We start from the raw sequence: 25,816 nt of genomic DNA, 5'->3' as shown, positions 1-25,816 counted from the left end.
TAAGCAGAACCAGGCAGGACCCCCCAAAAGTCAATGCTTCCACCCCCTGTGCCACGGCCAGCTTTCATCTGTGCTCTTTTAAAACTCCCCCTGCATTGCCTCAGATCAGTGGGATGCTGCCCCAGCCTCCAGCGAGGAAGATGCTTCCCATCACACTCAGCTACCAGCAAGGGAAACAAAGGGGCTGCACCCAGAGCCTCCCTCTGCATCCTCCCTGCATGTCCACCCTTTGCTCACACATCACAGGTTAGCTGAGGAACCACCAGGGATTTTGGCAGGATGCTGGGAGCTGGGTGATGCCGAAAGTGTCCATGTTCAGCCTGAAACTGGTCATGTACTGCCTTGTCCTGCTCGAGGGCACTGAGAATGCAGGCTCCGTGTGTTCTCCCTGCTCATGGTCACAGCTGGGGAAGGTGAGAAAGGACACAGGACAGGCAGGGAAAAGACCAAGGACCCCCTCTGAAAGCCCCTGGGTAGGACCATGCCCTGATGAACGAGCTCCCGCAAGGAGCAAACAGAAGCTGGAGATCTCTGCAGCCAGCTTGAGCTCAGGGACACTGCACGTGTGTCCCCTTGTGCCGCTGGTCCTGAGGCTGGCAGGGACCTGAGGGAGCATTGCCACCGCGATGATGGGGCTGGCTCTGCTCCTGGCATGTGGTAATGGAGCCACAGCGTGGCTCTGTGCGCTAAGGGACTCGCCCCAGCAGCCGCTGTCCCTGCAGGAAGGGCTGTGAGAAGCCCTCGCTGCCTCTCCTGGGCTGCCCAATGCCTGCATTTGTCAGGGGAGCCTGCAGCAAAGCAGTGACATTAGGGTCCAAGGGGGCTGCTCCATCACCCCTGCAGCAGGCTGGGAGCAGAGCGGGTTTGGGAGGCTGCAGGGGGACGAACAGGCGGCTCCTGGAGTAGAGAACAAAATCTCTGTGTTCCCAGACCAGGAGAAGGAACATTCAGTCGGCAATCCCTGCTAGGCAGTGAGAAATGCGGCATTTAATCTGATGAGCTTTTGTTTTTAAGCATTGCTTGGATTTAATGCACTGCCCAGCACGACAACAAGGGCTGGGGACTGCCTCGCTCCTTTCTCAACACGTTTGGGTCAGAAATGGTGATGCCAATTTCCGTCCCCTAGGGTGGGGAGGTGAATCGGGCAGGAGAGGCTCAGCTGAACGTGATGACATGATGGAGCAGAGCTCGCTCTGGCAGGACCAAGCAAACCCTTCAGAGCCTGCTCTGCTCCCACCCTCCTGGTGCTGCGTGTGGGACCAGTTGGGGTCGGGTCTCTTCTGCAGCGCACACAGCAGTTTCATGTTCCTCTGGGGTCCCTCTGATCCTCAAACCAGCACCTGACGTGCTGTGCCCGCCTGTAAATCCCTGCCTGTGAAATGGGTCTGGGGGAGGAGCTCACTGGAAGATGGTGAGATGTTCTGTGGTTTGTAATTAAGCTCCTGAGGAGCTGAGGAAGAAGATTTATGTTGGTAGAAGAGGGTAACTGAGGCTGGTGTTGGGAGATGGTGCTTTAAGGAACAGCAGACCCACTGCTGCTTGAATTAGGGTGAGGTGGGACAGCTTCTATTGCTAATAGCCCAACACTTGGCTGCGATGGACTCGCCAAACCTCACATTGCACATTAACTCCTAATTAACAAGCAAAGCAGCAAAGGGACTCATCACCAGACCACGAACTCGAAGCATGCTCCCTGGGCAGAGTTCTGGTGCGTGCCCTCACGCTCTGCTCAGCACTGCGGGTCAGTGGAGATGCTTTAGGAAGCACATACAAAGCAAAAGGCACAAACTCAATGCCACAAGCTGTTTCTTGCTCATACCCGCCTAAGAGAAGATACTGGAATTGCTGCTGTTGTGTTTACAGCCCCAGAAGTTGGCTTCAAATCAGCAGTACAGAAAACCCCAGGGTTCCCCTTCCCTTGGCACTGGGGTCTGAAGACCTTGTCCCTTTGCTGCCTGGTTTCCTGTCCTGGGCATTGCTCCTGAGCACGCTGCCAGCACAGCTTGTGGGAAAAGCCCAGCCCCAGGGCTTGGAGTTCAACTCCAGGTGATGTCCATCACTTTTAGTGCAAAAGTTTTAATTTATGAAGCTTTCTGCACTGGTAAGGCAAAAGTAAACAATCTTCCCTCCCTGCGTCCTTCCCCATCGTGGCACTGTCCAAATACCCCAGGAATCTGCAGGCTGTGGGACAGGAGGAGCTGCTGCACTCCTGCTGTCATCGCCTGCTCAGGCAGGTCCATTGAGGGGACCGGGGACAGGAAAGTCCCTCGGTGACACGAGGAGGCAGGTGTCTGTCCCTGCGGGGTGTGTATCAGGAGGGGCGGGTGCTGGGAACCAGTGCTGTGGTGCTGGTGGAGGTGGAGTGAATGAGATGAAGGCACTGTGCAGGGCGGCTGTGGGGCAAGGGCAGGGGAGGGAAGATGGGAAGATGTGCACTGGGAGGTGCCAAAGCATCCCCAGGGTGCCCCTGTACTGCCCACAGCCCTGTCCCACCCCGAGAACCTGCAATGCTGCTGGTGAGGCACGGTGCCGCAGCACGTCAGCCACACCTGCCCCTCAGGTTGCTTAGAGCAAGAAGCACACAGGTCTGGACAGAAAAAGGAAAGGCTCACATGCAAATGTAAGCAACGCTTAGGTTTTCTGTTATCTTTTGGTTCTCCAGTCCTCCTCCCCAGGTAAAACTCAGCTGAGATTTCTTTTGCCCTCTTTAGTGCTCTTGTACTTGTGCAGCCACTACGTACATCAGCTAGCGGTGCTCTCCAGTCCTTCCCTGGTTCCCATCAAGGGCTGGTGCCATGCAGTAACCCCCATTTGCTCCTCAGTGATTCTCCCCCCCGGGAACACCTTTCTGCAACTTCCCCATGCTCACGCTTGCTCCCAGAAGCTCCCATCTCGGGGTGCTGCAGGCGTGTTTTCAGAACTCAGATATTCAGGGCACAAAAGGTATCTGCTTGTCCCAGTACAGGCACCAGAATTTATCCATTAATTTTACACATTTTCAAGACCTTTACCATGGAGGCAGAGAGAAGAGGCTTTAGGAGAGGAGGCAACGTACCTGCAGGCTCCTCCGTGCTGCTGGCGGCGGTGGTGGGGGGAGCGGCGGGGATCTCTGCGCCCGGCGGGGAGGAGCAGGCGGGAGCGGAGAGGGGACAAAAGAAAGCAGCGTTAGTCCCGATCCCGAGGAGCTGAGCCCTGCCCAGCCCTGCCCAGCAGCGCGAGGTGCCCGCAGCCCTGTGAGAGGCCCCAGGTAAAGCGTTGCAGCCCCTCGCTGGGACGCTAGCCTCATCTCACACGTTCAGAGGAAATGCAAACGGATCTGGTGCCAGCGCGGTGCTCCCTGGTTTTGATTTGGGCTTTGTATGCATAGCTGAAACCACATAATGTTCTGGGTCTTCATGCCCAAGTCTGACTGTTGATGTTGCGGAGGCTGGGCTGCAGATGGAGCACATTATATGGTCCCAGCTTTGGCAAGACAAGCTCTTTTCCCCAGCGCGCATACGCGGCTCTCATTAGTGACATCTTTTGTGCATTTAGGGCACAGCAATTCCCGAGCATCCCTGGGAATCCTGCTGGGGGAACACCCTGCTGTCCCGATCCCTCGTCTGGGTCTGCGAGTGGAATTTAGGCAGGAGAGACGCAGAGCTTGGCCACTTGGGTCTGTCTGCATTGCAGCCCCATTAGCGTTAGACGGCTTTTGGAGCTGTTCACCCTCATGCAGCTCGGCGCAGGCACAAGCCCCTGTGAAACACGTGGCGCACACGTGGGTGGTGCACGAGCAGCCAGCAGGGCCGTGCCGAGTGGGGACGATGTATGCTCGCCTTGCGTGGGCTGCAGTGCAGACAGACCCTGCCTGGCGCCTTGCTCATTCCCATGGCATGATTTTTGTGTGGATAAAAGTTTATGGGACAGGGAAAATGCAGTCAGTGGTAAATCAGAGAGTAAGTGTGTTCTTGCAGACAGGGTGGCTGGACCCTCGCTTGGTGCAGTGATCAGGAGAGAGCGGGGTGTGTGGGGACAGAGAGCTGGTGCCCTGCACTGTGCGTGTATAAAACCTGTGCATGTATTTGGGAATACCCCCCGAACAAGGGATAAGCTCACTGACATTTTTTCAGGGATGAAAATGTGCTGCTGTGTTTTTCTTTTTTTAATTATTATTGTTTTCTTTTTTAGCATAGGAGAATTGCGAGATGCTCATATCCTCATTCTAATTGCTTTGGCCTCGTACAAGCTGATCAAACACCCAACAACTGCACAACGATTTTACAGCCAGGCCAGAGCATTGCTTGAAATGCATCTGGACCAAGCTTTGCAGCCCCTTGGGAGGATGCTCGGCAGTGTCACAGAAGCAAGCAGCTGTCACGGGGCCCGGAGGATGGCAGGGTGGCAGGACAGGGGCAGCCGTGAGCTTGCTGCTTTGGCAGCTGGCGTGAACACAGCCCGGCTGCGATCGTGTTGAAATTCTGCGTCTGTCTTCATTTAGTGCAGCAAATCCCAGGGGAGGTGATGCAAGGAACAATTTACCCTCTGATTTACCATGGCCCTGGGGAATGATGGATGATAAACCTTTGCGCATACTTGCTGCAAAGCATACCGGAGCCATGACTGTAGCATCTTGGGGAAACAAGCATCTGGTTTGAGCTCTTGCCGTCCCATTGCGACATGGGGAAGAATGAGCCTCAAGTGACCAAAAACCACCCTGGAATGTATGTTTTCTTCCATGGGAGAAGGTGGAGAAAGGGTGCCTGCCCCCTAATTTGGCAAGGGCAGGCACTGGGAGTGGGCAGCAGACTGTAGGATCCAACAAAGACTTGATTCTTTCAACCTTCACCTTTCTTTTCCCATTTTTCCCCTGTTTTTAGCAGCAGGGAGGCAGCCTCAAGGGGAGCAGCCCTCCTCCCCAGCCTGCCCCGGGCACTGCCATTTCGGTGTCTGCTGTTAGGGCAGGTGGGGAGGTCTCTGGCAAGGTGAGTGAGCACCAAATGATCCAACAGCAGCAAACCCAGGAGGCTCCGTAGAGAAGCACGGGGTGAAACCACACCTTGCCCAGGCATCGGTCAAAAGGGATCGAGTGGGGATGTGGCTCTTGGCAGAGCAAACACTGCAGTGCCTTTGGGAACCGTACCTGGAGCTTGCTGCTGTTAAGAGCAGAGGCTGAGGGCACACTTGGGAAGGCAAACCCAAAAGCAGACCATGCGGTGAGCCAGCCCACGTTTCTGTGTGCGTTGTGTGTTGATGGTCGCCTTTAGCAATCCAGGTGCTAAAATCCAGCAGCACAATCGGGCTGTGCTGCTCTGATGGCAGCTCCATCGCACCGGCAGCTCTTTTGATTTGAGCTCTGTGCCAGTGCAGCCTGGTGTTTGAAGAGAAAAATCTGCGTGTAGCAATTTGCCTGAGCACCCAGACCCCATGCTGTACCCCGAGGCAGAATCACGGCTTGAGGAAATCGGGCTGTAGCTGCCCTCACACAACACAGCTCCTCGACACGAGGGGTTTGGTTTTGGCACTGTGCCCCACAGCTGGTGATGTGTGGGGGCACCGGCAGCTCCATCCCCCAGCCCCAGCCATCAGCACGTATGCAGGAGGGTTAGTGGCTGCCTTGGCTGAGCTTGTGCATGTTGTGCTAAGGGTTAATCTCTCTCATCTACAGACATCGAAAGCGCGATCCACCTACTTATGCAGGGGGCAATGGGAGAGCGGCTTTGCTGGTAGCCCTTGGCGCATCGGTTGCAGGTGATGCCGGTGACGCCGTCCTTACAGGGACATTGGCCCGTGGTTTGGTTACAGGTTTGGCCGGCGGCGCCCACGGGATGGCAATCACACTCTGCGGGGGGAACACATAAAAGGAGGGTGAGGGCACGAGGAGAGCAGAGGTGGTGAGGCGGCGCGGCTCCACCGGCAGCATTTGGGTGTCCTGTGAACATCTCGTCCAGCCAGGGACCGCACCGACCTGAAACAGAGGTGGAGTTTGGCACAGGAGCAGCGGGGACCAGGGGGGATGTCTCACACACTGCGGGTGCTCTGTGCTCCGTGGAGCTGGGGAGCAGCGCGGGGGGCCTGAGGTCCTGCTCTGGGGCACCCACCCGTGGGCACTGCACTGCCTGGGTGCTGGGATGGGGAAGGGCTGCAGGGCTCGAGGAGGAGCCATGGGGCAACATCGCTGGGGCAGATCCTAACCCTAACCCGAACCCTGACGTCCCCGGCTCCCTGGAGCACTGTCAGGGTTGTAGGGAAGGGGCACAAAACCAAGGAGTGTTTCATCACCCCTTCAGCACATGAGTTCTCGGGTGGAAATAATTGCTTTCAATGACTTTGGGAATTAATTTCACGTGAAATTAAAAAAAAAAAAAAAAACACACACACAAAAAACTCCTTTCAGTGCTTTTGCTCAAGCCCTTCCCCACTGAGCAGCATCCCAGGCAGCTGGCACTGCGGGCGCAGGAAGGAAATGCCCTTGTGGGTGCAGGCAGCCTGAGGACCTGCTGTTCCCGGCCAGATGGATGGAAGCTTGACGGCAGAGCTGGGCAGATGTGAAGGGTTTGGCAGGGGATGTAAATACTGCACTTGAAATCATTCACCAGCTCATTTCCCACAGTGGGACTTACCGGCGCAGCTGTTGGTTAAAAAAAAAAAAAAGCCAAAAAAAAAAAAAAAAGAGAAAAAGCATCGGGGCTTGTTATCATCACTGCTCCAAAAGGATTATGGCCTCGCACATTTGTTAACAGCCCTGGTTTCTAAGAGCTGTGAGCGCCGTGCCAGACTGCGGTCTGCCCCTGCTGAGCTGTGGCAGGCAGAGGCAGGAAAGCTTCCTTCTCTCGTGCACATCCTCGGGACAGAGCCAGCCAAAGCCCTGCCTGGGGAACACGGATCCTGCCCGACTTGTGCCTCTCGGGGCGCTGCCTGCCAGAAGGGGGGCTTGGGGGAAAGACCCTGCCCCACTGCCCAGAGCCTGGAGGGGGCTGCTTTGGGGGTCGGGAACCAGCCCGGGTGCCCCAGAGGCTGGGCTTTGCTCTCAAACACTCCCAAATCCCCCAGGCTGAGGCTGTCACTCCCACGAGGGACGCTGCGATGTTTCCTGCTTTGTTCTGCCACCTCCTGGCTCTGAGACACCCCAAATCTGTGTCCCCAAATTGTTTGGGGACAGCCCACATCCATTTGGGCTGGGTTTGCAGGTTCCCATGCTCCTCCCTTCCCCCCAAGCTGGACCTTCCTCCACCCCAGCTCCAGTTTGCCCCAGTTTGACATCTGGGGTTTGGATGCTGCCTGGGGCTCTCTGCCTAGGATGTCCCCTTGTTCCTGCACAGGACAGAAAGAGGCTAAGTCTTGCCAAAATATGATGATTTTTCAAGGGAAAGAAAAAAAAAGAAAAGCTTTTACTTCTTTTTCCCTTTCCCGACCACTTCTGATTTGGGGATTTTGGCTAAAACCTGCTCTGCCCCCAGACCTCTGGGAACCAGCTGCTTGGAGACCTGCCTGGAGCAAAAAAAAAATACCTTAATTTTCTATCCAATCTAGTTTTGATTGGAAATATTTTAACAGCTCTATTTTAAGGTTAAACCAGCAAGGCTGGTGACAAGCACAGGGACCTTCAGGTGGGGAACCTGCTCTCAGCAGCCACACAGGATGGCTCCAGTACTGCCAGGGGAGACAGAATAAAATTACATCAAGGATGGACAAAAAGCAGCAGGGTGGAAAAGCGTGAACGTGGAGCAGAGAGGCAGGAGTTAACACGAAAATAAGCAAATCAGGGAAGGGTTACACAAGAAGAGGCAAAGGGCAGGAGGAGCGGGAGGAACATGCCTCATGTTTCAGGCGTCCCCGCTGGGGCTGCGTGTGCTGCTTTCAGCAGCGCCTGCAAACCCCCATCCTGTGAGTAATCCTCCCCCGTGCGAGCGGATCCTGCGGGTTTCGGTGGGACCGCTTGGACGAGAGAGGGGAAAAAGGGAAAAAAGGGAAAACAGTTTAAAAGGGAATGAAAAGGAAAAGGGAAAAAAAAAGGAAAAGAGAAAGAAAGGTAAAGGGAAAATAAGGAAAAGAGAAAATAATGAAAAAGAGAAAATAAAGAAACAGGAAAATGAAAAAAAAAGAAAAGGGAAAAAAAAAAAGAAAAGGAAAAAGGGAAAAAAGAGAAAAGGAAAAAAGCCTTTGTGATGAGTAAGATTTGCAGAATGGCGTGTGTGGAGGATGGTCTGCAGAGCATGGGGAGCTGCTTGGGTCCCTCAGACCCCACGGCGATGCTGCTGTCCCTGACCCACTGCTCCTGGGGCTGCCGGCCCCCTGTGCCTGCCCGGGGCTCTGCGGTGGCCGTGTCCCCACAGGATGGCCACGTGCAGTGACCGAGGGGATGAGGGTGGAGTGGAGGCTGCCTGCCTCTGCTGCTTCTCCCAGTAGAGGGGCGGATCAGCCCTGTGCATCGCCCTGGAGCGGGGAGGTGGGAAGGGGCCCAAGCAGCATCTCCAGATGTGCGATCCCTGTCCCCCAGGAACAGAGCCAGTGCCAGCAATTAGGAGCAATTAAACACAATTTGCAGTTCTCTGGTCAGTGCAAACACTGCAGCCAGCAGTTACAGGCTCTTCTCCTTCCCGGCGTGGCTGGGCTGCTGGCGGCTGATGCTGGCTTGTCTGGTGCAGCTCAGATTCCTCTGTGTCCCAGCCCCAAAGTGAAGAAAGACTGCACGAGAATCACGAGGGGAGGTGATCAGGGCAAGCACCTTTCTGGTTTCCTCATCACCTTCCTGTTATCAGTGTTCTGGGTCATGAAGCATGTTTTCATGCCTGGACTCCCCAGCGTGCATCACCCACCAACATCAGCGGTCCCCAGCGCTGAGCGGAGCCAAGAGCAGGAGGCACAGGAGCAGGGACAAGCTCACTAATCATTGCAGGAAGGTGCCTGGATATTGTTAGGGATAGCAAATGGGGCAACAGAGGGCTTCTGCCCTCTGAGATGGTGCCTTGCTTGGAGAATCACTGCAGTGGAGGTGCAGGGCCGCTGGGAGGGGAGCGCCCTGGGTGGCTGCACCCCAGGTCCAGCAGCACGGACAAGGACGGTGACTGCCACAGTTTAGTTGCTCTTTCAGGAAGTCTTTGAGAAAAAGCTTTGGCAAGTATCCGTGGCAGAGCTGACTGGGAATTACCGGTGAGAAATGAAGTTCTTCCATGCTCAAGGCTGTGGCGCAGACAAGGAGCAGATGGCGAGGCTTAAAAGGGGAATGAGGGAGCAGTGGGGGTGCCTCTGCCCACAAAAGCTGGTTTCTTTTATATGATAGCCCAGGCCTGGAAAGCAAGAAGCTGACTCCATGTCTATGAGGCCAGCTTCAGATCGGCTAGCCCAGAGGTGAGAAGACCATGAAGGGTTTGTCTGAGACCTGCCCAAAGTGCCCCAGTGGGTGCGGGGGCAGCGGATAAACCCCAGCGTGCGGAAGGATGCACAAGGGGAAGGAGCGCTGAAGGGTCCTGATCAGCTGTAACCACTCCAGGAACAGACCCAGGCATCAATGAAACATCTGGCTGATTGCAACGGAGCTCGGAAGAGCAACGAGATAGCAGGTTGTGTTCTGAAAGGGGGAGAGAGCGACACTGAATATCGTATCATGACACTACAGAAATCAATAGCAGGCCCTCAGCTGGGAGCCCGCGGTGAAAGGCAAGGAGAAGCACCCATCGGAGGGCGACGGAGAAGATTAGCAAAGCCCTGCCAAGAGACGGTGGAGGGGTGCCAAGGAACGCGCCGCGCCGAGGAGGTCAGACAGGTGCTCCTCTCCTCTGCTCCTCCAGCCCCGGGAACAAAGGGACATTCAGCGCGCTCAAAAGGCAACCTTTTTCAGCGATAAAAGGAAATGCTTCTTTGCACTGCACGTAATTAACTCGTAGGACTCGTGCTACGAGACACCATGGCAAAGACCCAACAGGATTAGATGGGCCCGTGAATGAGAACATCTGTAGTTACATTAGCTGGGATTAATATATATACGGATATAAGCACTCCGAGCCAGCTACTAACTGCCTGCAGTTAGGAAGAGATTTCCCCTGGGGGCATGCTGTTGCAAAACTGCCTGTTGTAGAGGTTTGTATCTTTGCCTGAGGCTTCCAGGACAAGGCACAAAACTGCAAGACAGGCCATCGTCTGTCAGAGCATGGGCGACAGTGTGACTTGGGGCTTTGGATGCTTTGGGGCTAAGAAAATCAGCAGGCAATACTTAGGACTGTGCATGAAAGGATGCAAACTACCCTGAAAAAGTGTTTGGACTTGTTGGGATGTCTCCGGCCCACCAAAGGTGGGCATGTAGCATGACAAAAATGCAAATATTTTTCCACCCCTGAGTTTTGGTCAGAGGCATTCCCAGGTGCTAATCTTCCCCCACACACGTGCATCGAAAGGTAAACAGAGGCACAAATCTCTGGGCTTAGCTCTCCTCAGGTGTGACCGGTTGTGAGAAGGTACCTGAAAGGACCCGCATTTTTGGAGAATTAGCATCTTCCTGTTTTTGAGGAAGCCCTGGCCTTGGGAGGTTTTCAGAACGATGAAAAGCCCGTTTGACCGAAGAACAGAGAGAGGCGTGATTTCGGGGATTGTCCAGATTTCCCCTCGTCATGCTGTCTGCAATGATAACATACCTCGCAGTGTTGCCAGATTTCAAAGCCCCAAATGTGGCTGCTTTGCACTGCGCTGCACAAGGAGCAGTAAAACAGTGAATGAACTAAACTGGAAAAACCTTCCTTCCTCGGACTGGCCATCGGCTGGGGCTCTGGTTCACGGAATGAGCCTTCTTCAGGAAATCACTCAGGTTTAAGTATGAATTGAAGCCCCATGTAGCCAATGTGCCTCAGGTGCATGTTTATATTTAAACATGCTTTTAAGCGCTTTTCCAGAATCGTGGCCAAAATTGCCTCCCTTTGGTTGCTTTCTGTCTTCTCTCCAAAGACTCCGACTAGAATAAAAAAAAATGTGGCTACAGAAGTTTTCTGCTGGGAAAAAAAAAAAAAATCACCAAAGTGAAGCTTCACCTGTGGATGTTTTGACTCCAACAATATTTTAAACAGCAAATCAGAAACTTCTATTTGCCTGTTGCTTCAAGCAAGCAGCCCGCGCCCTCCCGATGCAGTAAATGTATTTCTCTTCGCCTGCTGTTTTAGCATTTAGAGGTAGGGCTCAGACAGCACTAAGCAAACAAGCTGTTGTGTAGCCACACACTTGCTTTTTCCTGCTCCTGCATCTTCGGCAGCCCGGGTGTTGGGATCCCGATTCCAGCAGAAGTCCTGCAGGCGGTCTGGTGGCACCTCCACCAGGGTTGGCACGGCCAGCAAGTCCCAAAGATTTATGCCGTCGGCAAGAAAAATCTGTGGCATCTAATGTGTCCCACACAGCCTGGCCTCGTCCCTCCCCAGGCAGTTTGCTAACAAGAAGCAGAGGTTGAAACATGCTTGTGTTAACTCTGAACCCTAATGATGGCTTTAAATATTAACTCTTAACTCCTTTGCAATGAGATCGTTGGCTTGCCTGCAGTATTGTGAGCTGGATTTAGCTCTCCAAAGGATCATGTTCATGCAGCGTGTCCCTCAGCACATTCTCTAGGAGATTTAAAGGTTTTCTCACCAGCAGAAAATGAATTCCCTCTTTTATCAGGCAAAGACAAATAATCTCTTGGCATTTCACAGCGTCCGTCCTCCTGCACAGCTTCTCAGGGCTCTCCCATTTCCTCCTCCTGAGCTGGCACTCAGGGAAGCCAAGGGCACAGGCACCCTGCAGTTTGGGCCAAATTTCACAGATTAGACCTGGTCTTTGTCCCCTCTGCACCAGGGAACAGGTGGGGCCCCCAGTGCCTCTGCTGAGTGAGAGTCACTACTAATCTGGGGTGGGGGCTCTGAGCAGCAGCAATAAATCCACTTTTTGGGCAGGCATTAGTGATACAGACAGTGATTATCACTGCACCTTCCAGAATGCTGGAAACGCCTCTTGTTAAGACCTGCTGGAGATTCCCTCTCATCTTTGAGCTCCACCGTTCGGGTGTGTCTTGAAGCAATCACTGAAGAGCCCTTGGGGACACTGAGACCTCCAGAAACGCCTCCTTCTCCTGCTTTTGCTGATAGAGCCTGATTTTTGTTTGTTTGTTTGTTTGTTTGTTTTGCGTGCAGGTGTGGGCAGGCAGAGCAGGCACAAAGACATGTCCTCGTGGCTCTAAAGCAACATAAGGCTCAACCTGCTCTGAGGGGAGAAATTGCTTCTTGCACAGATCTGGGGCTGCTTGCAGAAAAAAAAAAGGAAAAAAAAGAAAAAGAAAAAAAATGAGCAGATTGGAAAATACTTTCATTGAGGGGGGAAAGAAAAAGTCAAACATTTTCTCCTCCTGATGCATTTTTAGGCTGGCTCCTGAGGAAATGAGGTTCCTGCGGGCGTATTCTCCCACTAATAATATTTCAATCAAATCTGGCAGCACAGCCAGTCTCGGGGCTGATGAGCTTGCCACAAGCCTGATAAAATGAGGTGGGAGGGAGCGGGGAGCCCAGAGAGCAGCTCTGCATGGGGGGGCACCTGGCTGGACACTGAAGCCCCTGGGGGGGAGTGAAAGAACGCAATGAGAGCTCCTGGGAGCAGCTGGCTTGTGACGCCCTGAGAGGTGCAGGTTTAACTGGGCAATGTCTTCCTTCTTCTAAGGAGGAAAAGGCGCCGGTTTTCAGTACGGTTCAAGTCAGAACTGGGCATGCTACAGGAGCTGGGCTGAGCTTCCTTTTGACATCAGACTGGGGGATTTTGGACTCTCTAGAACTGATCTGAAGCAGGAAATCAATTCAGATATTTGAAAATATTTATGGGTAGGCAAATTATTGCTTTTCTTTCCTCTGTCTCAGAGATATGCAAAGGTCTAGCTGTGCAAATGAATTTAGCAACTTTGGCTCTTCCAGTCCTCCAAGTCTCTTGCAGAGACCCAGGACCCAGCCCCAAGCTCCAAGTCCTCCAAAGACCTGGGCAGGGAGGTCTCTGGGCTGCCCTGGGGGGCTCAAGGGTGCACTGGGGGCCCCTGGCCAAACTCCCCAAGCTCTCAGCACCCAGAGAGCATCCTGCGCCATCTCTGCCAACCCAGCTGGTGCCAGTATCTTCTGCTGTGGAGTTTGCTCCTTCTGGGGGCTCTTTTCTGGCTCTTCCATCTTACCCACTGAGGGGGGGTCCAGGTACCTCCCTGGTGTTGCCACAGGGCTGGGGTGTGCAGCAGGGGCTGGGGTGGGAGTGGTAGGTGCAGCTCTCGGCTCCCCTGCAGCCTGAAGTCAGCCGCAGCACAAGGGAACTTTTAGCACAGAAGTGATTTTGCTCTGCTGCTGTCACCAGGCATAGACAAACCCCTCTCTTTCTTCTTTTCCTCTCTCATTTTTTGCTCACTAAGTTCCTAGGGCAATCTCTGGAGGCCACTGAAGAGCAGAGCCCTGTCTCGCCCCCAGCACCTGGCGAGGGGTCCACATGGACCCCCTGTACTCGTTGATCCCAGCATCAGTCCCTGACCACTTAAAACACAGTCTGCAGAAAGCAAATGTCTGTCTAGATGCTGCTGTAATTCAGGAGGTTGTCCCAGCTGAAGAAAGTCAGCGATGAAGTTGCTGGAAAGAGCTGAGAGCAGGATTCCCTGTCCCGGTTAACTTGCAAGGAAAGGCAGAACGAGCCTCAGTACCAGCGAGCTCACCAGTGGCTGCACGCCTGGCACAGGAACGGGACCTTTGTGGTCCCCAAATGTGCACCCCAGTGCATGGCTCCATCCCTGTGGGGGTGGAGCCGCCCTGTGCTGGGGAAGGAGCTGTGAGTGTTCCTCCTGATGCCCTCACAGGTCAGAGTTAATTAGAAAGTGCTAGAGTCCTTGAGGGAGAGCAGGGCTGAAGGCGCCGGGTGGAGCCTGCCTGTCTTGGAACAACCCAGAGGTGTCCCCATCACCACCTGGAGCTGCAGGAACAGTCACTGCTGCCCCACAGCAAGCACTGCTCCTTGGAAGTGGCTGCTTAATTTGGTGTAGCTGCTTGCATGTCGCTACAATCCTGTGGGTTTAATAGCTGGCACGGCCAGGAAGAGGTGTGGCATTGGGCATCAACTTCTATAAAAAAAGAGAACCCCTCCTTTTCCATGTTTTCACTCTACTGTCTCAAAGTAATTTCAGAGTTTCTGTAATAAACACGTCCCTTCTGCAGTCTGGGACCAGCTGAAGTGGGTGAATGGTCCCCACGTGCCGTGGCAGGGGTGGCACTTGGGGGCGGTGGCACTCAGGGCTCCTGCAGTGCTCCAGGACACCTCCACACTAGTGCCTGAGACGGCTTAAACAGCATTTTTGTACACTTCCTCCGAGTGGTTTGTGTCTGCCTGGGGCTGCTGCTGACAAGTTGTAGATGCAGAAAGCACAAACCAGAGCTCAGCACTTGGAATGGGATCAATATAAGGAACCACGGGGCCTCTGGGAGGAGGGCGTCAGGCAGAGCCACTAAGGAGCGCCGTACAGGATCACAGCTAGAAGGCTGCTCATCCAGCCTGAGCAGAGCTTGCCTCATGGAGGAATTAAAGGCTGTGTTTGGCAGATCATTGCCCTGGAAGCTGCAGCTTTCTCCAGGGATGTGATTTCTCAGAGGTGACCAAGCCCTGGTGCAAGAACTCGAAGCAAGCCCTGCCGACACAAGGCACATCTCCCATCTCCCTGGTGGCTCCAGCTGGTCTTCAGGGAGGAAAGAAACAACAAGAGGAAGGGAAGAAAGCTGGAAAACTGAAGACAACTCCCTGGGGAGCAGGGGGGTGTTCACAGAAAGTCTCGCTTTGGGCTTGGGCCTGGGAAACCATGAACAAGGTGGGATCAATGAGAGGCTGCCTGTGGGGCAGGAAGCACCTCTCGTAGGATGCACCCCCTGCCCTGAGGTAGACACCAAGGAGGTGAGGGTAAGTCTGTGGGACCTGTCCAGCAGAGGGGACTCACTGTGGATAAGGAAGGGCCTGGGCCAGGAGTCCTGCCAGGAGCTCCCACCAATGGCCTCGGGCATCCCATTGCCTCTGGGAGGTGCCAGCTGCGAGGTGTCCAACCCCAGCCCTGCGGGTCGGCCACTGTGGTGGCAGGGGACATCTCCAAGGCCAGAGGGTCTTCTTGGCCACCAAAGCCTGCAGAGATGCACCACAGGCACGGCATTGCAAGGAAGAGAAGCCCGGGCTGCTCCTCCCGACCCACACTGGGCCACGGCTGCAGGGACACCAGCGCGGTGCTGGCAGCGAGCCCGTCCTCAGCCCTGGGCTTTGCCCCAGCTGCTTCGTGCACCCCAACATCTCGCTGGGGCTCGGCAGGAGGCTCATCTCCCCCGGCTTCGGCCACGTAGAGATGAGCTCCGTGCTCTAAGCTGGTCACGCAGCTCCCTCTATAGTCAGTGGAGAGAGACGGGGGACCCGTCCCTCTGTCCCTGTCACCGGGGGCTCTGCTCTCCCCTCCCGTGGCACAGGAGCCGGAGGGGTTCAGCTGGGCCAGAGCCCCCTGAATGCCTGCAGCCAGCTGGGGACACAACCTGCCCCTGCACACCTAGGGCCAGAGGCTGAGCCCATGGGAACAGCGATCGTTGCCTCTCTGCTTGCCCCCAAACCACCTCCAAAAAGCAAACCCCAAATCCTCGAGCAGCGGGCTGGGAGCACGCACCCGCAGATGCCAAGGCAGATGGACAGCACTGGCAGGCCGATGGCAGGAGGGCTCCAGGTGCCAAACTTGGCCCCTCCACCCGGCTGTGCGCTGGCAGCCTTGGCACAATGCTTGTAATGCCCCTCCTTTGTCATCTTTTACTCAAAAAGCGTGCAAATCCTTTCTCCAGGGCACGGGGCTGTTTTATGGCTGGGCTATAAAACCCTGAGGAATTTCTCTCCTGATAGAGTGACATTAATGCCAATAAACTGACAAATATCGTGGGTGAATTTAATGACCAGAGCTAACTCCGGGGCACTGGTTTGCAGCAGCCCATGGTGGAGAGGAGCAGGCAGAGGCTTGCAGGAGCCAGAGGTGGGGTTTCGCTTGCGGCATCGTTTGGAGCAGAGGAGAGCACAAGAAATGGGAAGCGCAGGTTGGGCGCTCTGGGAGCTGTTCACACTCTTGCAAAAATCATTGAGAAAGGAGGAAAAATTCTCACTTGTTCAGAGCTTTGAAAAGATGAATATTTGAGATTTCTTACATGTGGGTTTTTGTTGCTAAAAGGGCAGTGTGGCAGGGTTTTGCTTCGTGCACTATCCCTGCTCCAGCTGTCATCGACTCCTTCCCATGTGGTTTGCAGGCTTCATGCCATGATCTGCCTGTTGCATGGCTCTGGGACATGGCATCTCCGATCACCGCAACTTGGCTTTTTTTTTTCTCCCCTCAGAAAGTAACTGGAAGCTAGCACGCAGGCGAGAAACGTAGCATAGCTGCACAACTCTGCGGTTAGCTACTGCTGGGTTAGAAATCACCCCTAGAGGCAAACTCTTATGATTTTACCTGTGCTGGTAGGACAGCTTCAGATCTTTAGAATATATTTTGCACAAGTGAGGGCAAAGTTGTTACACGTTTGGCTGTTGGAAAAGCTGCCAACACTCAGCCTGGGCACTGCCCAGCTTTGCTTTCTGCTCACATTTCATTTCATTGCCATGTCCTGCAGATGTGCAAAAATCAGTGGCATTTTCTTTTTATCCAAGTTAAAAAAAAAAAAAGAAAAGAAAAGATAAAAGAAAAAAGAAAAAGAAAAACAAAAGAGAAAAACACAGACATCATGCAAACATTTCTGCAACATGATATTTTTGCATAAATACATCACCGGAACCAGGCACTACAAACACCATTTAAAATAACACAACTTTTCCTCTACGGTTTCCTGACGTGTGACATGAGATGCGTTACGGGTGGAGATACAGAACCTAGCGCATTGGATGGGGTGAGAGATGAGACACGCAGGGGAGAGGAAGGCGGGCTGGATGTGTCTGTTAGGCTGAATGAATGAGGCTGAATTAACACAAACCGTCTCCAGCAGCTCGTTCATGGAACATTTGCTGGGAGTTTGCCCGAGCTCACGCACACTTGCAGGGTGGTTAAAACGTGCTGCATGCTCCCCTGGCGGGTCCCTGCCCGTTATATGCACTGCTTTAAATGTGTTACACGTGAAACATGAACGGAGCGATGTGATGGTTGAAAGAATCAAGTCTTATGGAGAAAACATGATGTGCTGTGTGAGATGCAGCGGCAGGCAGGGAGATGGCAGATGCTGCAGGACAGTTAATTCCTTAATTCTAAACACATTGGGTCAAGAGGAGGCTCTGGGAGAGCTTTGCCCATCGGCAGATGGCTTGGTGAGATGATAAATTAATATTGTTATTGATGGAGAAATGGCTGAAGTTGTTAGATGGCATTTGTGTTTTGCTTGTTTGTTTTAAATGCTCATTTTTACCAATTATTTCAGAACATTCCCTGAATCGGGGACACAAAACAGGGGGAACATAAAACACGCTGTGCCATAAACAGGGCTCAGGAAAAGCCGGTGTTCAAAGGAATGCCTTTGCTGTAGGAAACTTCATTTCGCCTGCTTTTGTATAGGACGGTGGATTATGCCAACAATAAACCATTCCAACTGCTGTGAAATCGTGCTAATAGCCTGCGAGTCGGGGAGCTGCTCATGCACCGGCATATTTATTACAAACCTTTGTATCTGGTGGCTCCAATAGCCACATTTTTGTTATAACCTGTGGGGGGTTTGGAGAAGCATTTAAATGTGGCGATCTCAAGTTTCAAGAGCAGGAGCAGTTGAGAAGGCAGGGGAAGGGGAGAAGAACAATTGCAGAGGGTGTTCGAGGAGCAGATGAGCCCGCGTCTGGGAAGCGTGGGCTTAAAGCAGTGCAAAGCGCCTGGCGGAGGCTGGTGGGGCTCTGCCCGGCTGCCAGGGGAAACTGAGGCAGGTGTGGGGTGCTGTGGGTTGGGGAATGGGAAATGCCAGGGCGAGGAAAGCCCTGGGAGACACAGGAGGTGGGTGCCACGGCGGGGCTGCCTTGTGATGGGAGACATGGGGAAGCCAGGGACGGGGAGGGAAAGGGGAAACCCCCAGCGTCCCTGGGGTGGAGGCAGCTGGGGTGAGCTGGGACAACTGGAGCCCTGGGAAGGGTGCTCTTCTTGTAACATGGTGAACGGGGCAGAGCAGAGAGGGGCTGCACCCCAAAAGCAGGCTCAGGGGGAGCACAGGGCACTGGGGCCCAGCACCTCAAATTCCCCCCAGTGCACATCATGTCTCCTTAGTGGCCATATAATGGGGCAACTCAGAAATCTGTCATTGGAAAAGTTTTTACAAGGTGAAAAAAAGAGGGCAGGGCTGTCTGAAGAACTGATTGCTTTTTCTGCTTTGGCAAAGCATGTCTTTTAAGTGGAAAAGAAAAAAGAAGAAGCAATTTTAATTAAAAAACTGAAAATGCTGAAGACCTGAAGCTTTCCAGCCAAAAATACCCAGTAAGGCCAAAAAGCTTTCCATTTCTTGTTGAAATCAGTGCTTTGAGAGAAAAGAGGTGAAGCTTTCTGCAGGAAAACCTAGCATCTCCTGCTCTGGGTTTGCTTGATCCCTTCAGCAGAGCCACAGGTTTGGGATTTATGCCTCATCCAGCTGAGGGTTAAAAAAGCGTGCTTGCAGGACTTGATCCTATGTAAAGCAACAGAGCTTGGGTAAGGTGGGGGCTGCCGGGGGCACCCACCTGTGCCACAGGGCCACCCCATGCCTTCTGGGGACAGCTGGCATCAGGTGTGCTGGGAATCCCCCTAAAATACACCCTGCAGAGGCTGGGGGACTCGCCACTGCCAAAGAGGAGACCTCAGAAAACCCAGTCTGCTGAGCAAAAAAATAAAATTGTTTCCCATTTTACTGCTCTGGCCTCATCCGGAGGAGAGGAGTGGCTGGTGCATGGGTTTGGTGCTGCCCTGGCTCCCAGGGGTTTGGGGGAGGTGAGCGCTGGTTTGCAGACCCCACGTCTGCCCCACACCTGGGGCTTTGCACGAGTCTGCCCTGATGCACGGGAGCAAGAAAACAGCCCTCGTAACCTGGAAACATCTCAAAAAACTCACCCTCAGCACGGAGGACCTTATATCTTATTATGTTATATCTTGGAGGCTTTATCCTCACTGGGAGGCTGGGGAGACCAGGGGAGCGAGGGCACGGGACAGGAGCGGGAGAGGAAAATTCATTTTGGTGGCTTGGCTGGGAGAGGAGCAGGAGGAGGTGTGCGTAGCAGGAGCGGTGAAAACAGAAGAGGCAGGAGGAGAAGGGGCTGTGCTGTCTCACCCATCCCTCCCCCCCAAAAAAATGTACCTTTGCAGGCCTTGCGGTGGGAGATGGGCTTGCTGAGGTCGCGGTAGAAGCCCTCCTTGCAGTAGTGGCAGTGCCGGCCGGCCGTGTTGTGCCGGCAGTTGAGGCAGACGCCGCCGCTCTTGCGCCCCGACAGCTTGTACAGCTCCATGTTGAAGCGGCAGCGCCGCGCGTGCAGGTTGCAGTTGCAGGCTGCAGAGGGCACAGAGCGCAGCCCGTCAGCACCCCGGGACCCCCAAACACAAGGGGTCCCCCGGGGGTGCCCACCCCGATGCCAGCCCACACCTCTCCCCGACCGCCACTTTCTGGTGAACCCGGCTTTTTGGAGGGGAAGCCGAGGTCAGCGAGACTTCGTGCTTCACCACCGCGCCTTACAATGAACCTTCTGCCTCTCCCCGCTCCTCATGTGAATTAAAAGCTCGGCGAGGACAGGGAGCTGGCACGTGTGGCTGGGACACGGCCACGCACAGCTTTGCTGCCGGAGCTCTGCCCTGTGCGAGCCCTGCTCTGCTCCCTCCCCTCGGCTCCTGGCACTGCAGGGCACGGCCCCCTTTCTTCTCCCCAGCACCCCCTGATCCCAATCCCTCTGCCCCAGGGGTTCCAGCACCCCCATTCCACCCTTCCCCGTGTTCTCATTCACATTCACATCCATCCCAACACGCGTGTTTGAGCTCTATGAATCACATAAAAGTCTCAGTATCTTATTCCCTGGCTCTCCTTGCCATGTTTGTATGTGGAACACAAGGCTCCGCGTTGTGTGTGCAGCCTAAAACATGTTCACAAGACCTTACCTGCATGCTGCCCATCCCATCCCACCCCACCCCACCCCACCCCATCCCATCCCATCCCATCCCATCCCATCCCATCCCATCCCATCCCATCCCATCCCATCCCATCCCATCCCATCCCATCCCAGCTGCTCAAACACCGCTCCAGCTGGCCGTGCTGTGACCAAGCCTGCTGGGAGATGTCCGATGTCCCCCCCCCCATGCACCCTAAAGTCAACACGGGCACTACTGTCACAAGGGGCCTTTGCAAAAGGCAACTTGAGGACTTCAAAAGCGTGACCCCTCTCCTGCCACTCCCCAGGGCTGTCACAGGGCCATCAAGAGGCGGTCGCTGGGGCTGTGCGCTTTGCTGAGGGTTTTATAGCTTGTTTTCTTTTCCCTTTGCTTTTATTTGCTCTTCACCCCTGAACAATGCAGCTGTGCAATGCCAGCCCGCAGCTGGGCCCCCCGCTCGGTGCGAAGGTGTCACGGCCCTGGGCTTGTCACCTTCCTTTCCAGCAGAGACATCTTAATCCTTCATTCCTTCCTGTTTACCTTATGGTGCTCGCCCAAGACAAAGGCATGCTGTATTTGTTTAATTATCAAATTTCAGCCCCCAAAATTACAGTGCAGTTCCAGATTGTTTACTGGGAACAATCCCCGGCTAACTCATGATGCAAAACCATAGTGGGGAGCACAACCCTCTGGCCACATCTGCCCAGCAGGACGCAGAACCGTTTCCCTGCTTTTCCCCATGCAACCCAAACTCCTGCAGCTGCCCTGCCAGGGCCCGGCATCACATCCCCACCAGACCCAAATGCCTGCAGAGCTGGAGAAGCAGTTGGATGGTGTGAGGGTGGCCCCCGGGTGCTTTGTGAGCCGTGAGACAGCGCGATTCCCAACGCTGTGGCTTCAAACTGTGGTTTGTGTCCCCGTAGGTGAGCCCCCAGCCTGCGGGGACATTTGCCATCTCCCAGGGCAGGAGAGGAGCAATGGGGTGAGCGGCCCCACAGCTCCTGCGTGCCGAGGGACTCGTGGCTTTGGAGACCCAGCTCGGCCGCAGTTTGCCGATGCAGTGAGCACAGGTAACTGGGCAGTTTGCATCAGAAAGAATCACGGGGGTATGTGCCCTTCTTGCTTAACCTCAGTGCTGTACATGTGGGATCGCGGGCTCTGCCCTGCAGCGCACGGGAACGGAGCCATTGGGGAGCGGTGGTGGAGTTCATAGAACACCAACCCTTGATTTGCATCTGGGAGAAGCTGAGATTAAACCCTTCCTGTGGGGCATGCAGGGGCAGGTGGTGGGGTGAGACCAAGGGCTGGTCCTGCTCCGGCAGCAGAAGACTGGCTGAGACGGGGACAGGAGCTGTGACACAAAGGCACAGCATGGGTGTCCTCCGGGCTGTGGCTAACCACCAAGGCACGTTACCAGCACCAGGCGCATCGCTTGGCTTGGGCAGAGAAGATATTCACGTCCCTCCATCTGTCCCCCTGCCGCAGGCTAGGAATGTGCAGGCACATCTCTGCCACTGAAAGCCTTGAGACTTGCCAGCAACTCTCTCTTTGGTGCTACAAACCGCAAGATTTACACCCAGCTGAGCAACATGGGGAGGTATTTCTCCAAGGGGTGGCATGGAGATGACCTCCTTTTCCCTCAAAGCCAGCAGGAATTCATGTTTTCCAGAGTGTACAAGCTCACCTCCTGAAACTGGTGCTTGAGGAAAGCTGGCGCTGCTACTCCAGTATTTTGCAAGACTTCATTGGCAAGTCCTTTTCCAAAACCCAAAGCTGAGCCCACCCGGACAGTGAGTGAAAATCTTCGCATTTCTTTGGGTTACTTGATAAACAGAGACGTGTTTGCAAAGCCAGGACACGGAGCTCCTAGGGTTTTCTCAAGGTCTGTGCAAATATTTCGTCTGGTCCCGCCGGGCAGAACTGTGCAGGCAAGCGGCAGAGCAAGCAGGGTGCACAGAGCTGCTCACAGCCTGGGATCGATTTCAGGCTTACAGGGATGCAAAAATCCTATGTCTGGAGGAGGGAAGAAGCTGAACCTCATATGAGGCTGTGGGGGCCACCTCTCTGATATGATTTCTTGGTGAATTTTTTCTCCAGCAGCATGGCCTGGGCTGTCCCCTCTTTCCACCTGCCCTCCCAAGACACTGAGGGCATTTGCTGGGCACTGGGCACCTCCTAATCCCATGATTTGCCATCATCCCCACCTCGGGATGCACCTGCTTGTACAGACAGTGGGGCTAAACCCCCAAAGAGACTGCATTTTGTGGAAATAGTTGTCCCTGTGTTATCCCAGAGCAGACAGCGCTGTGCTGGGAGCTCCATCTGTACCCTGATGTGCTCAGAGATGCCCGATGGGAGAGGCTTAGACAGAAGAACCCTCCTCTTTTTTTCCTGACAATAGCACATAGGGATGGAGGAATTAGGGCAATGCAACAAATGGTCCATGCAGGCATCAGAAAGTCCCTGCTGAGGTTGATGGTGGGATCCATCACGCTGGTGCCACAGGCTCGGGGCAAACTGGTGATGGGGGTACAGAGATGCCGAGCTAGGATGGAGACACTCAGGAAAGGAGGCTCCCGCCCAGCCTCCCCTCGCTGAGGGTCCATCGCCCGCTGGGCTGAAGCCTCTTGCCTGGTTTTGAACACGCGTTGGCCTGGCTTTAATTTCCAGCCAATGTTCCTTGGTTCGAATTTCCCTGCTGCAACAAGCGGCTCTTTAGCAACCCATCCTTTCTTTCTATGAACATCTTTGCCGGGTACAATAAAAAATCACCTCCCAGGGTCAGCACCACCTCTGCTCCTCATGCTTTGTTTTTCTCTCAGTGGAGAAGATGCTCCAGCTGAAGACCCTGGAGCAAAGCACATGCCAGGTGCCACAAACTCCCTGATGAACGTTTCGGTTCCAGTTGCTCAGCGAAGCTCAGCGCTGCTGCCTTCTGCTCCTTTCTTTCTCTTACTTTGCCAAGGACCTCCCCAGCCTTTTGTTCGCTGACTTTATTGTGCACAGATGTACACAGCTTCATCAAAGGGCCTCTACCTGGGCTGCCAGGCTCTGACACCAACAACCAAACGTCCCTGAAATGCAGATGTTCAGAAACCTGGAGGAGCTCGGAGCGGAAAAGGGGAAAGTTGTGGTCTGGGGCCAGTCTAATAAACTACAATGGCAGCAGCATCCCCTCCTTAAATACAGCATCTTGGTAGAAAAACTCTGTCGAAGAAGGTCAAGGCAGGCAGGATTTTCCATTTGGGGGAATGAGAGGAGATATCCGGGTCGGAGGCGCAGGCTGATTGTGGTCCTTTGTGCTGCCACCGCGTCCCCAGGCCCCGTGTCCCTGCGCCTGGCGTCTCCCCGGACGCATTCCTCGCTGCGGTTTTCATTCAGCAATGACAATGCTGCCCTTTCAAAACACCCCACCCTTTCCAAACTTATATTTTGGCAATTTTCAAAATGAAAATTGCTTTTTAAACAAACGAAACCCCCAAAACATTTTGTTTTAATTTTTGTGAACAATAATTCAGGGGAAGGGGGGAAGGGATGGGGGAAGAAAGAAGAAGCCAGGGGCTGAAATTAATCTCTAAATTTGACTTGAATTTATGAATAGCCTCAGTCTCCTTAAAATTGTCCCTTTTCCAGATATTTTTTTTTCTTTCTTTTTTCTTCTTCTTTTTTTTTTTTTTTTTTCTTTTTTTTTTTTCCCCCAAAAAACTGCTAGCTCAGCCCAAGCCATTATTTGTCTCTTGCAGGATCAAACCTCACGTGCTTTATGCAGCAAGGGCCACCCTGCCTGTGCCTGGGCCCCACACCCCTGGAGACATCTTTGGGGATACTTTTTGGGGGGTCCATATGGATACAAGAATATATATGCCTTAACTCCTAGGGAAGGGATATCAGAGATGGAGCAACCCGAGCTGATGGAGACCTGTCTGCTTGCTGGACCAGAAGGTGAGGAGAAAGCCCTATGGATGCAGCCTTCCAGCATCTCAAGCCTTCAAGCCTGATGCTTGGTTTGAGGTTTTGGAGCATCTGGGGATGAACCTGGAGATGCAGTGGAGCTCCTGCACCATGCTGCGGGGCTGCACCTGGGGAATGAGCCCCAGTGGTGGCCCCACATGTCCCTGGGGGCCTGGATACTGTCCCCACTGGGACAGGGATTTTCCTTCAGTCTTGTTGCACGAAAATGGTAAAGTGTGGAAGGACCCAGTTGTGGTGGCAGTGAAGTCCTCCAGCGTGTGTGGCCCAGGAGCACAGAGCCATCAGGACACATGGCCAAATCCAGCTCTACTGGCAGGGCAGGTGGCCCTGTGTCTCCTGCATGGACCAGTGCTCCGTGCCACACTGAGCCAAACCCTTTGTCTGGGAAAAATCCATTTGTGTGCACTAAGCCTGAGGGAGGAGGAGGATGGGAACTCAGTTTGGTTTGCTAAAGATGATCCAGCAAAGGAGAAACCCAGGGGAGGCTGTGGCTGTGAGGGAGATGCAGGGTCTGTGCCAGGCCCCAGGTTTTCTGACATAAGGCACAAAATGATGGAGGAAAATGTGTGTACTTGCCACAGAAAATGCATCTACAGCTGGCCTCATCCACAAAACCAGAGCCACAAACCCAGCTTGCAGTACAGGCAGGGGAAGAGGAGGGGGTGGGAGCCCTGTCCCTGCTGACGTACCCCAGAGAGAAAGGGACGGGGAACAGAAGACATCTCTATGTGTGGAAAACCCAAGGAATGGCAATTCTGGGGAAACAGCTCTGGAAAAGACGGCTTCAGAGCAACCGAGGAACGCCCAGAAAGCTGCACATCCCAGGGGCCCTCTGCTCCACACACTGCCCAAACCCCCACATGCCCAGGGACCAGGAGGTCCTGGAGCTGTTCCACCCAGCGTGGGTTGTGCAGGGTGCAGCCCCAGCCCATCACAGCAGCAGGTTTCCTGCCCAAGATTTCCAGATAAGGCCCCTGCTTTCCTTTATATTAAAAACGCCAAGCTCACTGTTTGGGCTTAAAGGTTTGAGACCGGGCGTCTGACTCAGGCTGAATGTTTTTGGACAAGTTCCTGCTAAAATGATTCAGTTGCTAATGAGAAATGAGGCCAGTGAAAAATTGTGCCAATGGCAACAAATTTGGGGATTTCTTTCCTTAAAGAAAATCTATTGCCCTTATATTTGAAGCCAAGGCTTAAAAAGAACAACACTGCTCCCTGGTAGGGATGTGTCTTTTGCTGTCTCTGAGAACTGCTCTAAGATGAATTGCTCCAGCTTGCTTGAATTTGTCATAAGTCACTGAAATCTGAGCAAGTCAAATTTGAATTTGTATAAGTCACTGAAAAAATGGGGGACAATTTTGGTCAAAGTTGGAAGAGATTTGCAACTAAATTCCTGAAGAGCTTATTTCCAGAGGCCAAACCAAGCTCAAGGAGCAGGTAGGAGAAGCAAACATGTCAGAGCCTGATGGATTCAGCCCAGGAGTGTTTGGGGGATTTGCCCTCGGCCAAGCAGAGGGTAGGGGTGAATCAGGCACGTGCTGCTGCCCATCAGCACCTGTAGCCAGCTCAGAGATTGGCTCTCAAAGTGAGCAGCAGATGGCTTGGCAAAACCCAGAGCCCAGAACCAACGTCTGAAATAGCCGTGGTCACTGGCGTGGGGTTTTGGGAACAAACAGAGAAAGTCTGGAGCTGAACACAGACCAAACCCAAAGGTAGGAAGAACAAGTCCCATCAGATCCACTACAGAAGGTCACTTTGGCAACACTCGCC

The 25,816-nt window shown here is 53.8% G+C and overlaps 1 protein-coding gene across 2 annotated transcripts in view; it reads right to left on the bottom strand.

The window, feature by feature from the left end:
• Positions 1 to 25,816, bottom strand: part of NTN1 (netrin 1) — an 85,244-nt gene that overhangs the window by 20,254 nt on the left and 39,174 nt on the right. Inside the window, exons 2-4 of one of the 2 annotated variants that reach the window (XM_084492215.1) lie at positions 19,296 to 19,484; positions 5,672 to 5,821; positions 3,056 to 3,109 (exon numbers count right to left, since the gene is read on the bottom strand). In XM_084492215.1, coding sequence (XP_084348341.1) covers positions 3,056 to 3,109; positions 5,672 to 5,821; positions 19,296 to 19,484 — 393 coding nt within the window. The remainder of the gene's footprint in view (positions 1 to 3,055; positions 3,110 to 5,671; positions 5,822 to 19,295; positions 19,485 to 25,816) is intronic. The other variant, XM_084492216.1, reaches the window with a different exon arrangement.

The sequence above is a fragment of the Aythya ferina genome, assembly GCF_964211825.1.
Source record: "Aythya ferina genome assembly, chromosome: 18".
NCBI lineage: Eukaryota > Metazoa > Chordata > Aves > Anseriformes > Anatidae > Aythya > Aythya ferina.
This window is presented reverse-complemented; position numbering and strand designations above follow the sequence as displayed.